At 39.6% G+C, this 17,176-nt stretch overlaps 1 protein-coding gene across 1 annotated transcript in view; it reads right to left on the bottom strand.

Annotated features, from left to right (window-relative positions):
* Positions 1-2,028: 2,028 nt before the first annotated feature.
* Positions 2,029-17,176, bottom strand: part of PTCHD4 (patched domain containing 4) — a 201,814-nt gene continuing 186,666 nt past the window's right edge. Inside the window, exon 3 of the mRNA XM_068961066.1 lies at positions 2,029-3,662. Coding sequence (XP_068817167.1) covers positions 2,029-3,662 — 1,634 coding nt within the window. The remainder of the gene's footprint in view (positions 3,663-17,176) is intronic.

Here is a 17,176-nt window from a genome sequence, read left to right on the forward strand (position 1 = left end):
GGATCATTTCCAACAGAAACTCAATAACCTCGAGGTAGGACAAAACAAACTCCCCATTTAATAAAGTGAAATTTAGTTAAATGTTTTTCATTTAACTAAAAAGAAACTTAAAGAAACAGTTCTCCTTTCCCTTAGTATTCAGGTAAATCCTTCATTCGTAAAAGTGTGCTCATTTGGTTGTTTCATTACTTCATTCACCTATCAATTTTATTTTTTTAAAAAGCACTGAAATCAGAATGGAATAGTTTGCATCTCTTTTCTGAACCTGAGTCCAGAAGCTTGTTGTTTTTGTTAGAGATTTTAATATTCTAAATTCATTTAAATTATGCAACCAAATTTGGTGGCAGAGAGTAGTGCTCTTCCAGTTAAAAGAGTTGACTAGCAGATTTTATGATCATTGGACATTTGTGAAGTCCTACCTGAAAATTAACTGATTTTACTGCTTGGCATGGGAAAAGGCATTTTCTAGTAATTTTCTGTGACAGGAAGCACAGCATTCATCCAAGGAAGCACCCAACAGATTGAGTCTATCTGCTGGGGAGGAGTTGTAAATTTTAACGCAATGAAAACATTTACCTCAGTACTTTTTTTGAGAGAGAATTCAGCAGCAGTTACAGTTACTATGTCACTCATGGAGAGCAACAATCACCCTAAGAGGCAGGCCAACCGACAAGCACTTTTCAGGTAACAAAAAAAAATGATATCGCAAGAAGCTACAAAACAATACTGCAGTAGTTATAGAGACTATTACTGTGGTGATCATGGCCTGGGTTAATGTTCCAAATATTAATGCAAGGAACACACTAGACTTTATAGGATTAGAATTTTTTTTTTACACTAAGAACCAGTTGAGGGCACATGACGAGTGGTGATGGTTCATTTACTCTACTTCATTCTGCAACAAGTTTCCGCGTTATGTCCACTTTCTCCTGTGTTCATTACCTACATTCCAAGGCAGTATATTTTCACCATCTAAAATGAGAATACTGTAACTATGGAATACCTCGACTTTCTCTCTCTCTCACACACACACACTTGTGCACCCTTATACACATTTGTATGGACAATACATGCTCATTTGCAGTGGGTGAGCTCCCTAAAAGCAGCTAAATCAGCCTTCCAAAATACAGAGAACCATTTTAAGCCAATAAAAAGCCATAGTAACTATTTAGCATTAACATGAGATTTGAAACCTTGCCCCCATGGCAATTAATTCAAATGCCTTTTGTGTTTTTTTGCCAAGTCATCCAAAGCAAGAATCTCAAAGATTGACAACATGGAGTATGAATCTAATGGGCCCGAATCTGTTTATTTTGCCTAGTGCACAGTTGAACAATGCTCTTGCTGCTGCACCACTTGAGTTGATGTAGAGTGGCCATTAACATATCTAGATTTGGCTAAGGCTGATTGGACTCTCTAAAGAAAGGCTAGCCCACCTGCAAATGGGCACCTCCCTCCACACAGACATCGATGTACACTAAAGACAAATCTATGTATATGTATATATGGCATATATACATATATATGTACACGTAAAATGAGTTGGGAAGTCCTTTGGTTTAGACAGGATTAGATGTGTACTTCCCAAGTGCATAGGTTTCCTTTGACCAACCTATTCAAAAAACAAATATGAAAAGTGCCACGGCAATTTTGACATTTCTGAAGTCTTCTCTGCTATTTGGAGGCCCTCATCTTCTCTACTCAATCTCTCGTAAGCATTTTATTTTTCAAAGTAGCTGTTCCTTTTGCCTTCTAACATTCTGTCAATTTGTCTGTTCCTTGGAAGAGCTCTTCAGATCACATCCAGAAACTTATCTTTAGTGGAGAACAAGGTTTCAAAGAGCTTTTTACCCTTCTTTGAGTCCCTCTTGCCCCCCTGGAAGTGGACACCGTGTTATAAATAATTCACTCTTCATCTGACTTGCCTTGTTACCCCTGGCCAGCCCAAGCAGCTGAGGTCTGAGCTTTATCGGCCCTGCATCATTGTGCAATACTGGAAAAGAAAAATAATCCATTAGTCTACACCCTTCAGACGGTAGTGACGTGATCAGGGTTCTCTTGAATTTCTATGCATTCGATTTCCTCTCTCTCCTTTCGTTTGGCACGTTTCTTTTTCTTGTGGTGCTTTTTAGAAGGGGGGAAAAAGGTTAGGAACACAGGCAAGATAACAAAACAGTGCAGAAGTGTGCAACTCCCGGTGAGCAGCAAGCATTTGAACAGTGTGAAGGTCAGGTTCGAAGGCACAAATAGGAGGGGGACCAACCCAATAAGAAAAGAAGTAACATTTTGCAAAATGGCTGTCCCATGCTCTTGAAGGGAGCTTTTTATACACTGTGTTCGGGTGTGCTCAGTTGCTAGTACAAACGTGTAAAGCAGTGGTGCACAGTGGTCAATGGCAAAATTGAAAGTGTAGATAAGGCACAAGATAGAAATGCAATCCATGTCGACGTTCCACAGTGTCATTAAGCCCAGAACGCCCAGCTCAATTGAGGTGACGCTAAGAATTAGCCAGAAGTTTCCCAGAGGGTGGATCACTAGGAAAAAAGTCAGGATTAACACCAGGAGGACACCAACGCCTGCAATCAGAACAGGCACGGTGACAGATAAGCTGTAATGGTCCATGAACACGAAGGAGGGGTTGAACACGATGAACCGGATGCTCTTTGACAAGGACAGAGGCCTCAACTTTTCCAGCACTTCTATGACTTCCTTCTGCTTGTCTCTGCTTGTCCGGGCCACCAGATACAAGCGAGAAGCAATAATGTTGTTTTCATCTCCTGCCTTGGAGAAGATGATATCGTTTCGAAAATGCTGGAATTCTGGCTTTTTTAAAAATGAACTTTGTAGGACACTAATAAAGTCACTCTTGTTATTGGCACTGATGTTGCTCACTTTCAGGAACTGGTAATACTGCTCCACCCAGGACACTGCAGTGAACCCACTACAGAGTCTCCGAAGGTCCTCCTGGACACTGTTGTTCCAGTACTCGAGGGGCTCGTAGACGTAGAATCCTATCACAGGGCTGTAGTTGCTGAAATATTTCTGCTGAACCATGGCATAAGATACGCTTGGGGAATCGCTGGCTAGTAGATTGATGATGTTGGCTCCATCACTGATCTGCAAGCACCCCATGAAGGAGAAGGAGGCGTAGATGAGATAGAGGATGACCACAAATGGCTTCACGTAGATGTTGGTAATCCATTCATTGTAATGTTCACGGAGGAAGTGCTGAATAAAGTGGTGCTGGTAGGGGTTCGTCTCGTGATGGGATGTCTGTTGATGTCCGTCGCTCATCACTGTCTGGAACCACACAGGCTTGCGGCCCAGGTATTCTGCAGAAGGGATCTTACAGCAAAAGATGCTGTGGTAGCGGTTTTGCTCTAGTTGGCCAGCAAAGACGAGACAGGAGCCAAAGAAGGAGACAATGTAGAGGTAGTTCAGCAGGATGGAGACGCACATGTTCTGACAGAAGACCTTCACAGCCTCTATGTTGGTGAACGGGCTGGCACCCATGCCAAAGGTGATAAAGTACAGGGAGCTGGTCATGGTATAGGTCACCATCACATCCGAATAAGCATCCGCCACCCTGTCTTTGAAGGGCAAATTCTCTTTGGTTCTCCGCCATCCAGATAGAAGCTCAAACACTCCTTTCGTTCCATGACCTAATTTAAAGACAGAAGGAAAAGAACAATTGTTTTCATTGCTTCCTATGGTTCAGGTGGATTCTTTATAGCTTATCTATGCTAACCAGTATGTCACACTGCAATCTTCAAGGTGCCGTGATTCTCCTATCAAGGTCTCAAATTTCAGGTACATACCAGGATGTATTTGATTCATGTTTCTATTTTAGTCAAGTCCAAACTAATCGGTATTCTGGGGAAAAAGAATCATTTATTGTCTCTTCTATTAATTTGACAAATTATAAATGCAATGTGACACTATTTCATGATTTCCCCCCCGCACACATACTGTCTCTCTCAATGGATCATAAGTCATCAAGGGCAGGGGCTGTTATTCACCAATCTTCAAATGCTGCTCAGCATAAATTCAGAGCTTGATCAACTGATGTATTGACTGATAGTCCCCAGGCTCCATCTCAAACTGACTTATATGCTGATTTGGGAAATTTTAAGGGGATTTTAAACACTTGAAAATGGCTTTAAATTGATTTTACAATGTTAATAATCTGCTTTATAGCCAAATAGCTTAGAAACCGATTCCTATGGATTTGATTAATTAACACTGGATGTGAGTGAGAAAAAAATCTGCCAGGTCACACAAAATACAGAATAAGACCTTCTTGCGGAGAGATCATAGCAAGCAGTTCCTCAGAGAGCTTTTATTCACAAAGAGTGGGTGATGACTAAATGTTTGACTGCTCCATAAAGTGGATGGAGAAGGGTTCTTTTTAACTGGTTTTTGTACATATTTTGGTAAGGGTAAACAGATAAAAGGTTTATTCAAGAACTATTCCTTGAGCACCTATTATGTGCCAGATACAGTTAGATATTGAGCTTTTTTTTTTTTTTTAGGAGCTTGACAGTTCTTAAGATACTATCACTTGCTTCTTTACTAAAATAACAGAGAGAAAGCAGCTGGGAAAATAAACGTATGATACCATATCTTCAATTAACCCTTTTTTTTCACTTCTCTGGATTAGCTCTGTCAGTTACCACCCAGGAATAACAACTGGAAACTTTCTGACTGACTGGAAATCTTCATGGATCACTCTTGCTCTTGTAGGATTATCAACACTACACACAAACATTCTCTATGAATGGATACAAGCTGTGCTTGGGCTGTTCTCCAGGAAATTCATTAGAGAGAAATGTAGTTTAAAGGCACAAAATGACCTAGTTTAAGCAATCCTAGAAAATAGACTTGTGTGGCACCTGGATATTGGAGCTATGTGTTACCCAATTCACTTAGCAGTGTTTTAACAAACTGATCATAATGGTTAGGGTCTTAGCATAATCACTGATTTTGTGTTGTTGAAAAGAGTTGCTAATTGGTCTCTATAATGCTTCTACTTCTTTATTAGTTTTATTTGGAGCTGCAATGCACACAGTTAAAAACTATATTTCTCAGCCTGCCTTTCAGCTAGGGGTGGTTCACATGATGCACTTCTGGGCAATGCAATGCAATTGGAAGTCATCTAAGGATGCTTATTAGAAAATCAGAAGGGACTTTGTTCTAAATGGCATCATGAAGCCATCAGTAAGAACCAAGGCCTACTTTCCTCTTGGATTCTCATTAAAGAAAACAAAATCTCTGTTTGGTTAAGCCACTGTGATTGAGGCTATTATATGCAGCTAAATATTTTCCCAGCCAACAAAGCTTTATAGGTAAGTTCACATTTACCAAAACCTCTTTCATAGGTATCTAAGAATTCTAATTTTATAGTTAATTTGACTACAGTATATATAGGTTTAAAAGTATAAATGCTAATTTTTTATTTTAAACACACATTTGTTCATTCTTCTTGGGAATTATTTTTTATTAATTATCAATTGTTGTTGCATTGGAGTTCTTTTTGTCCACAGTATAAAACCTATTCATTCTCCATTGTTATTTCTTCTGGGTCTCCAGTCAGGAAAGATAAGTTTATCTTAATGATCAGAAAGGGTTTTGAAGAGTACATTTAAGTATAAGGCAAAAATTTTTTTTTTTGAGTCAATGATCTATTTTTTCTTGAAACTAATTACTGGCTCTACATTTATGTGTACTGAATTAAGTTTAACAATTCTGAACAACATTAATTATTCATTTCATCTTCTGTAAGACTCCTTGACCAAATGGAATACTTGTTCTCTGATTCTCTTGACAAAAACATAATGCAAGGATATTAGTTAAAGTAATTAAAATCATTCTTTAATTAGAGGACTTCTCTTCTGAAATGAGGACTCTTGCTATCTTTGTAGTCACAGTGGGGAAAATGCTACCTGAGGCCATGGCTAAATCTGGCTTGTCTCTGCTTTCGGCCACTTTTGTGGAATATCAGGTACATTATATAGGCCAGGTTGTTGCTTTATATAGTAGAAAGGTCTGTACGTGTGGGAAGATGAAGCTAACTCCTTTCAGGTCAAATAATCACTCTGTGATGAAGGCTGAAGACACAACTTTGGGGATGGCATGTTCATCCCATTCACAGCTTTAGATATCTTACAAGGTTTTCATTTTTTCTTAATTTTTATTGGAGTCCAGTTGCTTCACGATGTTGTATTGTTGCTGTTTAGTCACTAAGTCATGTCTGACTCTTTTGTGACCCCAATCTGCCAGACTGCTCTGTCCATGGGATTTCCCAGGCAAGAATACTGGAGTGGGTTGCTATTTCCTTCTCCAGGGGATCTTCCCAACCCAGGGACTGAACCCAGGTCTCTTGCACGGCAGGCGGACTCTTTGCCATTTGAGTCATTAGTTTCTACTATAAGCAAAATGAATCAGCCATACATATACATATATTTCCTCACTTTTGGACTTTCTTCCCATTCAAGTCACCACAGTGCATTAAGTAAAGTTCCCTGTGCTATCCAGTATGTTCTCATTAGTTGTCTATTTTATACATAGTATTGATAGAGTATATATGTCAATCCCCATCTCCCAGTTCCTCCCACCACCTGCTTTCCCCCTTGTTAACCATATATTTGTTCTATGTTTGTGTCCCTATTTCTGTTTTGCAAATAGGATCATCGATACCATTTTTCTAGATCCCACATACGTACATTAATATAGTTGTTTTTTTCTTTATTACTTTACTCTGTAGAGTATTCCTAATAATACTCATTTGATTTACACCATAATTAAATAGGTTTCACCATAATTAAATTTGAACTGCAGTTCAAATCTACTACCTGCTCAGCCGGGTAGTTCTCTGACTCCTTATCAACCTGCCTATGATCAGTCTTTCCAAGTTTTGTTCATGCTATTTTCTCTGCCTTTCAATACCCTCCCCTGATTGCTGCTTATGTTGAAATTCTACCCATCAGTCTGTTAATCCAATTCTCTTCTTTGTCTTACAGCCATTTCTGACAATTCCAGACATACTGACTTTTTTTCTGTTTCTTAAACTCCTATTGCACTAATTTGCTACTCATTTTGGCATGCAACCGTGTGTTGTTTTGCTCTGGAACAAAATGATTTTCTCAGGACATGTTCTATCTTTTTGGTTAGATTGCCAGTTCCTCAAGGTCAGGGAATGCTTTTTATGTTACTTTTATACTCCGCAGAACATCTGACAAAGTGATAGATGCTTACTAACCTCCTACTGAATTAAATCAACCTTAATTCTTGATTCTAGGTGGGTCTAGAGAAATATACTTCTTAATTATTAATTCAAAAATTTGCAATGCATCTTTGTACCTATATTAATTGTGTTCAAATGAACTATACACTTTAAATTCAACTCAACCCAATATATATTTATTAGAATTTGTTAAGACACGAGGATCTTGCTAGTCAATTATATAAAACTTAAAGGTAAACAAGAAACACAATCTTTTCCAATATCCATCAGTCCAGAAATCATTTTTATTTGGGTAATTCTGAGACAGTGATTATATTTTCTAAAACATAAGAATTTTAGAAACCATTGTATATGTTATAGGATGTCGAGAAGCATCCCTGACCTCTACCCACTAGATGCCAGTAGCACACTCTTCAGCTATGACAAGCAAACATGTCTCCAGACATTACCAAAGGCTATTTGGGGGACAAAATTGCCCCTGACTGAGAATGATTGGTTTAGTCAAGTGAAAAAACAATATTACCATAGACACATATGTTTTAATCACCTTTTCTCTGATTATAAAAATAAGACACATTTCCATAAAAAATTGGGGAAAATGGAAAGAAAATGGTGAAAAAAACCCTCAAAGTCCCCAAACACAGATAACTGCTGCTAAAAATTTTGTACATTTATTTTAGCTACATATGTATATATGTATTAACCTTATCTGTCTGTCTAACCTATCCATCCATCCACCTACTCACCCATCCATCTATCCAGACAAAAAACTCTTTAATAATTCACAGATCGTGGCTCCTACAAGGAGAAAGTAGGGTTTGGAATTATGTTGTTGCTCTGTCCAGATGGCCTGTTAACTACAAGGATCCTGTTGTCTAACTTAGTTTCTTAAACTGGTTTTCATTCTGAGGCTAGAGTCATTTTTTGAACATCTGCTCACCTGAAAGAATCCTTAACTGTCACTGTAGCTTTTAGAAAGGGTCATATTCACTATATTTTCACCCGTATTCTGAGAGTCCTATTTGAGTTCAAACAACTTACCTGAAACTAAAATACTGGTATCTACTCAAAAGACCATCTGAGGTGACAATGCATGAAATATACACAAGTGTGACTTGCCCCACTGAACAATGATGTGAACAAATTCCATTACACTGTTCCCTGGTACCCCAGTCCTAACAGTTCTTTGCTTTTGTCTCATTTCCACCAAAATCCTTACTCCTCAGCTAAGGCCTCAGTTTGTTTTATGAACAACAGTGTTCGCGTTCTTGAGTGGTGAAAGCATCTAATATGCACGTGGCTAACTTGCATAATATGAAAAGAAGGCTTGCACTCTTGTTAAGTAGAGATGTAGGCCATGTACTGTGAAAATACAGCTGATTCTCTCTGAGAGATCAGGGAAAGCTCCTAAAGGTGTTAGTAAGCAGAGGATTATGCCAATGGTGGTCTAGACTGATGGAATAACATGAATAAAGGCATAACACTTGTAAATTAAAGGAAGGTAGTTGTGTTTTTAACATTTATAATTGATTTTTTTTTCTCTTGGCAGAGAGAATCTATTGCCCAAATTGCACACTTTATTTAAAGTTTCAAAAGAAGACTGCCAAATTTTGACTATAATTTCCTCCCACTCTATTATAATAATATACATTTGCAAACTATATTAGAATAAAATAATAAGTATCTGTCTCACCTGGGTCATTATTAGATAGCTGACACTTATTTTGATATAGTTTCATGAAAGAAAAGAAAGATAACTCTTAGGAGTAGAAATGATTTGGACAGAATTAGAACTGAGAGAACAATGCAAGGATGGAAATGAATACGAATAAAATATTTGCATCTGTATGTGTGTGTTGAGTGCAATTGTGTGGTAGTTTGAGCATTCATTGGCATTGCCTTTCTTTGGGATTGGAATGAAAAGTGACCTTTTCCAGTCCTGTGGCCACTGCTGAGTTTTCCAAATTTGCTGGCATATTGAGCGCAGTACTTTCACAGCATCATCTTTCAGGATTTGAAACAGCTCAACTGGAATTCCATCACCTCCACTAGCTTTGTTCGTAGTGATGCTTTCTAAGGCCCACTTGACTTCACATTCCAGGATGTCTCTGGCTCTAGATGAGTGATCACATCATCATGATTATCTGGGCCATGAAGATCTTTTTTGTACAGTTTTTCTGTGTATTCTTGCCACCTCTTCTTAATATCTTCTGCTTCTGTTAGGTCCATACAATTTCTGTCCTTTATCAAGCCCATCTTTGCATGAAACGTTCCCTTGGTATCTCTAATTTTCTTGAAGAGATCTCTAGTCTTTCCCATTCTGTTCTTTTCCTCTATTTCTTTGCATTGATCGATGAAGAAGGGTCTCTTATCTCTCCTTGCTATTCTTTGGAACTCTGCATTCAGATGCTTATATCTTTCCTTTTCTCCTTTGCTTTTCACCTCTCTTCTTTTCACAGCTATTTGTAAGGCCTCCCCAGACAGCCATTTTGCTTTTTTGCATTTCTTTTCCATGGGGATGGTCTTGATCCCTGTCTCCTGTACAATGTCAAGAACCTCATTCCATAGTTCATCAGGCACTCTATCTATCAGATCTAGGCCCTTAAATCTATTTCTCACTTCCACTGTATAATCATAAGGGATTTGATTTAGGTCATACCTGAATGGTCTAGTGGTTTTCCCTACTTTCTTAAATTTAAGTCTGAATTTGGTAATAAAGAATTCATGATCTGAGCCACAGTCAGCTCCTAGTCTTGTTTTTGTTGACTGTATAGAGCTTCTCCATCTTTGGCTGCAAAGAATATAATCAGTCTGATTTTGGTGTTGACCATCTGGTGATGTCCATGTGTAGAGTCTTCTCTTGTGTTCTTGGAAGAGGGTGTTTGCTATGACCGGTGCATTTTCTTGGCAAAACTCTATTAGTCTTTGCCCTGCTTCATTCCACATTCCAAGGCCAAATTTGCCTGTTACTCCAGGTGTTTCTTGACTTCCTATTTTTGCATTCCAGTCCCCTATAATGGAAAGGACATCTTTTTTGGGTGTTAATTCTAAAAGGTCTTGTAGGTCTTCATAGAACCATTCAACTTCAGCTTCTTCAGCGTTACTGGTTGGGGCATAGACTTGGATAACTGTGATATTGAATGGTTTGCCTTGGAGACGAACAGAGATCACTCTGTCGTTTTTGAGATTGCATCCAAGTACTGCATTTCAGACTCTTTTATTGACCATGATGGCTACTCCATTTCTTCTGAGGGATTCCTGCCCACAGTAGTAGATGTAATGGTCATCTGAGTTAAATTCACCCATTCCAGTCCATTTTAGTTCGCTGATTCCTAGAATGTTGACCTTCACCCTTGTGATCTCTTATTTAACCACTTCCAATTTGCCTTGATTCATGGACCTGACATTCCAGGTTCCTATGCAATATTGCTCTTTACAGCATCAGACCTTGCTTCTATCACCAGTCACATCCACAGCTGGGTATTGTTTTTGCTTTGGCTCCATCCCCTCATTCTTTCTGGAGTTATTTCTCCACTGATCTCCAGTAGCATATAGGGCACCTGGGGAGTTCCTCTTTTGGTATCCTATCATTTTGCCTTTTCCTACTGTTCATGGGGTTCTCAAGGCAAGAATACTGAAGTGGTTTGCCATTCCCTTCTCCAGTGGACCACATTCTATCAGAGATCAAATTGCCAACATCTGCTGGATCATGAAAAAAGCAAGAGAGTTCCAGAAAAACATCTATTTCTGCTTTACTGACTATGCCAAAGCCTTTGACTGTGTGGATCACAATAAACTGTGGAAGATTCTTCAAGAGATGGGAATCCCAGACCACCTGACTTGCCTCTTGAGAAATCTGTATGTAGGTCAGGAAGCAACAGTTAGAACTGGACATGGAACAACAGACTGGTTCCAAATAGGAAAAGGAGTACATCAAGGCTGTATATTGTTACCCTGCTTATTTAACTTATATGCAGAGTACATCATGAGAAACGCTGGACTGGAAGAAACACAAGCTGAAATCAAGATTGCTGGGAGAAATATCAATAACCTCAGATACGCAGATGACACCACCCTTATGGCAGAAAGTGAAGAGGAACTAAAAAGCCTCTTGATGAAAGTGAAAGAGGAGAGTGAAAAATTTGGCTTAAAGCTCAACATTCAGAAAACGAAGATCATGGCATCTGGTCCCATCACTTTATGGGAAATAGATGGGGAAACAGTGCAAACAGTGTCAGACTTTATTTTGGGGTCTCCAAAATCACTGCAGATGGTGACTGCAGCCATGAGATTAAAAGACGCTTACTCCTTGGAAGAAAAGTTATGACCAACCTAGATAGCAAATTCAAAAGCAGAGATGTTACTTTGCCGACTAAGGTCCGTTTAGTCAAGGCTATGGTTTTACCTGTGGTCATGTATGGATGTGAGATTTGGACTGTGAAGAAGGCTGAGTGCTGAAGAATTGATGCTTTTGAACTGTGGTTTTGGAGAAGACTCTTGAGAGTCTCTTGGACTGCAGGGAAAGCCAACCAGTCCATTCTGAAGGAGATCAGCCCTGGGATTTCTTTAGCAGGAATGATGCTAAAGCTGAAAATCTGATGCTGGGAGAGATTGGGGGCAGGAGGAGAAGGGGACGACAGAGGATGAGATGGCTGGATGGCATCACTGACTCGATGGACGCGACTCTGAGTGAACTCCAGGAGTTGGTGATGGACAGGGAGGCCTGGTGTGCTGTGATTCATGGGGTCGCAAAGAGTCCGACACAACTGAGCAACTGAACTGAACTGAACTGTGTGTGTTGAAAATTCCAACATTCTTCAGGGATGTTGTTGGGGAGTCCTCTTTCTAAAGGAAGGCAAATGGAAGGATTGTGCAATAACCAAGAAAACTTAGCTGGATGTTTGCTAACATATCATATTTAATAGTAATTTAATAAATTCTGCTACTCATAATTGAGAAATGAGAAAAAGAAGAGTATATAGATTCTCATCCTTAGTCATGGCAGTGCAGGTCAGCCAGAGTAAATATTTTAACAGATTAAAATATTAAAAAAATAGATTTTTGCCACCAAACACGACTCATTTCAGTCCTAGGTGAGTTGAACAATATTCAGAACTGTTTTTAATCTTATCTGAACCCCAAGCAATCCCTCTATAATAAATAAATATGACTTCTAAAGTGAGCTGGATCTTCTCTGAAAACTGATTCCAACTCAGATTTTATAATATTTCTTCAAACTCTGGCACTTCCAGTGCAAACTTTTACACTACAATCTGACAGCTACAGGAGATTCTCTTTGGTTCATGGCTAGATTGCAAGTGACTTCTTTTAAAGTAATGATTTTCTCCTTTACATCTAATACAAATTTTACAGTTGCCATTTTAATCCCAAACCCAATCTGTCAAAAATCAAGAATTCCAAAGAAAACAGTTTTAACAAGGATAAAAGCCAATCAGAACTAATTGTAATTGGCCCAATTACTGGGGTTTTCCTTGATATATATATGGCTCTAATACACTTCTTGGTGGACTTCTGATTCTTCCTAATTCTGTTCTGAAGATGAACTGGTGGGTCTAACCCTTTCACTTGAACATGGTAAGCCCTCAGCAGGTCATGAGAGTTTGACATCTCCTATTGCAACAACATAAAAAAAAAAGAGGTGAAAATAATACTCCTCACAACTCACTCCAGAGAAAGCTTTCTACTCTCCCTGAGCAGTTATTTCTGCTTTGGTTAACTGTGTGTTCAGCAGTTGTGTTTGTGGAAATCACCACTGAGCTCTGGTGGGAAAAGTATTTTGATTTAAAAAAAATTATTTATTTTAATTGGAGGGTAATTACTTTACAACGTTGTGGGTTTTGCCATACATCGAAATGAATTAGCCACTGGTGCACATGTGTTTCCCCATGCTGAACACCCCCCTCCCAACTCCCGTTCCACCCCATTCATCTGGTTTGTCCCAGAGCACCGTCTTTGAGATCCCTGCTTCATTTTGATTTTTTATTGGGCTTCTAAGTTATGTGAGCCTTCTAAGCTATATGCCATTTGACCTGGAATGCCAGCTTCCAATGGAGGAGAAAATGGCAACCCACCCCAGTATTCTGGTCTGGAGAATCGCACTGACAGAGGAGCCTGGGGGGCTACAGTTCATAGGGTTGCAAAGAGTCAGACGCAACTGAATCAACTTAGCACACACGCACGCCAGCTTCTGAATGCAACCTGGTTCCTACTCTCTTTCCCATCAGAGCTGAGTTGGCTTTTGAGGGCAACTCTGAGTTTATCTTTCCAAATTTCCTTGCTGCAGGAATTCAGCGCTGCCAAGAGCTGAACTCCACTGCAGAGCCAGCACGCACACGGTGGCTTGCTTTCTTAGTCTCTCCCTCACGCTGGTGTTCCCATTCTGGGAGAAAGAAACTCCCAGGAAGCTTTTCATTGTCTTCCCAATGCGTTCTATGTCTTCCAGTTTTACGAATGGAGTATATTTTTGAGAAAGGGGCAAACAGCCCTGGTAGCCGGATGCTGTCAAGTAGGTCTTGTTGCCTGGAACTGGTCTGGCCCTCACAGCTAGGTTTAGTGTTGCCCAGTTGCCCACAGATGGTCTGGCAAAAAAGCCACATCAGACAGGACCACTTTGTGACTGGGGATGGATTGAAACAAAATAGGACCACTCCATCATCATGACTGAGCACAGACAAAATGCAAACAGTGTCCAAAACAAAACAGACCAAACATCCTTTCATCGAGACTGGTAGGATTGATTGCTGCTTCCTCTTTCTTTAAAATTTGTATTTATCTATTTTTGGCTGCAAGGGTCTTTGCTGCTGCACGTGGGCTTTCTCTAGTTGCGGCCAGCAGGGGCTACTCTCCAGCTGCGGTGTGCAGTGGCTTCTCTTGTTGCCTAGCACGGGCTCTGGGTGCATGGACACAGCAGTTGCAGTGTGAGGGCTCAGCTGCCTCTCAGCATCTGGAATTCTTCCAGATCAGGGAGGGGACCTGTGTCCCCTGCATTGGCAGGTGGATTCTTAACCACTGGACCACCAGGAAAGTCCTGACTTCTGCCTCCTTATCAATCACACTTTTATCTTAGTCTGGTCTTCTTGCCTTCTAGGTATAAGAATTGTTAAAGACAACTGATGAGAGATTTACCCTCTCTTCCTGACAGTAACTAACCATGCTGCCTTCAACCCTCTTCCAAATCACCTAACACTTTCAAAAATCATAGACGTCCATTCTAAAATCGTCTTCCCAGAATGCTTCATAGTCCCCAGTGGTGTGTGTGCTTCCTGATTGCAGAGAGGCAATAAACCCAAATTTGTTCAATTATCTTAGTATTCCAGATGGTCTTTGGCTAGAAGACATTGATATTTTATACTAAATAAGTAGTTTTGGAAAATGAGTTAATTAAAATTTTTATTACTGTTGACTTTATAAATTGAATTTTTTGAGTGTAGGAGTTAGAAGTGTAAGAGTTGGAACAGGAGCACTGGGTGAGAGTTAATCCCTGGAGGATCTGAGTTTTCAAACCATGTCACTAGTAAAAGGGATGGTTTTCTGGTGGCAGTAATATTTCAGTTGTGTTCTCACTAAAAAGAGAAAGCCAGTTGGACATGTGGGTAGTGGAAAGATGCTCGGAAAGGAAGATAACATGGATGTTCAAACAGGAGAAGGAAGGAGGAGTCATGAGGAACAAAAAATCATTGCTTTAAGCAGAGAAGAGCAATGAACGGGGGAATGACTGGTGGGACTAAAAACCTGACAATTGTCAAGAGTGATCCCTGGGTTGGGAAGATCCCCTGGAGGAAGGCATGGCAACCCACTCTAGTATTCTTGCCTGGAGAACCCCATGGTCAGAAGCGCCTGCAGGGCTACCATCCATAGGGTCACAAAGAGTTGGACACGACCGAAACGACAGAGCAAACACACGCAAACTAAACATAAGCATGTACTTAAAAAATAAAGACCTAGAGTAGGGGATTACATAAAAGAAAAAAATGGTAGGAACTTGAAGGAAAGAAAATAAAGCTACGCTAAGTATTTACTGAGCTAAAGACATTCAAAGAACAAAAATTAGTTAGAAAAATTAGTTCATTCATTTGAAGGACATTGCCTGAGTGCCTCCCATTAGGAAGATATGGTAAAATGTCATCACTTTGAAGTTTAATCATTCCCATTTGTCCCATTTGAAAACCATATCATATCCGTATGCCTGAATTTAATGGTTCATTAATTACAAGCTTGGAGGATCTTCTATCCTACAAAGAGGAGAAGTGATGATAAGTTAGGATTTCTATAACACCAAGAGCTGGAGAATGCTTTTAAAATGTCTGCTTCAATCATTAAGGAACACATTTGAAATGGAAGGACTCTTACTTAGCAAATTTAAATTACGCACAGTTGTGGTTTCTTATGAATATCACTCAAAAGAAAATCTTCAAAGTTGTAGCACAAATCCTTGATAAAAGCATAATGCTTCAAAGGGAAAGTTTTCTGGGAGCATCCTTCAAGCTTTTGCTGCCTTTTTTATGAGTGAAGATAAATTTAACATCCCATGAATGAGAATTCTCTCTGAACAGAATGGCCTGAAATCAGTGGGAACTCAATTAAACGAGAAGCTCAGGAATTGGATCATCTGATTATTTGAACCATCATTAAATTAATCAACCAGAACTTCCTTTTTGATTCCATTTTTATTGGTTGATTAACTTTACTGGAAATCTTTCTAAAATGCATTAGACTTATATTCCTCTTCTGTAACCAGTTCTTAAAACAAGGGGAAAAGCATTATATGCAGCAATTAAAAGGACATACTCTGGAGCAAGATATTTTGCTTCTAGTCTGGCTCCATCACTTTGTGATGTGTGGTTTGGGGCGAATTAGTTTAACTTCTGTGTATTTCACTTTCCTACTTTGGAAAATAGGGATTAAAAAGGTACCTATTTCAATGGATTAACATGAAGATTAAATGAAGAGTTGTAATACACGTAGAGCAGGCTTGGAACCCAGGAAACACTCAAGAAATGCTAGTTTTTAAAATTTACTGAATAAGATACTTGAGGCTCATCATCAATAAAAGGAGGTAAATTGGCATATTGGTTGAAAAAAGGAGTTTTGTGGGTTTAAGCTTGCTCACTGTGCATATGTATTCAGTTGCTCAACTGTGTCCAACTCTTTGCAACTCCACGGACTGTAGGCCACCAGGCTCCTCTGTCCATGGGATTTTCTTGGCAAGAGTACTGGAGTGGGTTCCCATGCCCTCCTCCAGGGGATCTTCCTAACCCAGGGATCAAATCCACATCTCCCACGCCTCCCGCATTGGCAGATAGACTAAATCCCTGAGCCACCTGGAAATCCCAAGCTTCCTCACTACCGTCTATTAGATGTGTGACCTCGGCAAATATTGAACTCCATCATTTGGCTAGATTGCTAATCTGTAAAATGGAAAAAACAAGCAATACTTGCATCAAAGAATTGCTGTGTTAAAGGAGACCCAGACCAATGAATCCTTTTATACAAATACCTGGTACACAATTAGTGTGCCCATGAATGACAGTCAGTATTGAATAATATTACAAAGTTGCAGAAATGTGGGAGTTTGCACTGACTGTATACCAGGCCTAGAGAAACGCTTCAAAGTTCTCTTCTGTGATGACTGTTTTGAAATTTGCCTTTCCTGTCATTAGAAGTTCTTTACGGAAAAGTGCTGATTAATAGAGGTTTTTTGTTAACTGGATTTAACTAATTGTGGCACTCCTTACATGAATGCCCTTATTCAGGTTAAGCTGATAGAATCACTCTCATCCTGTAGGCAAGAAGCTGAAAGGGAGATTTCCAGCCATGAATTTGATTCATTCTGCAGCTCACAGAACAAACCAGACTCACTTCCAGAAAGTGCACCACAGGGATTCAGGGCAGCCAGCTCAACTGTAGCAGCCC

This window comes from Capricornis sumatraensis, chromosome 22 (genome assembly GCF_032405125.1).
Source record: "Capricornis sumatraensis isolate serow.1 chromosome 22, serow.2, whole genome shotgun sequence".
NCBI lineage: Eukaryota > Metazoa > Chordata > Mammalia > Artiodactyla > Bovidae > Capricornis > Capricornis sumatraensis.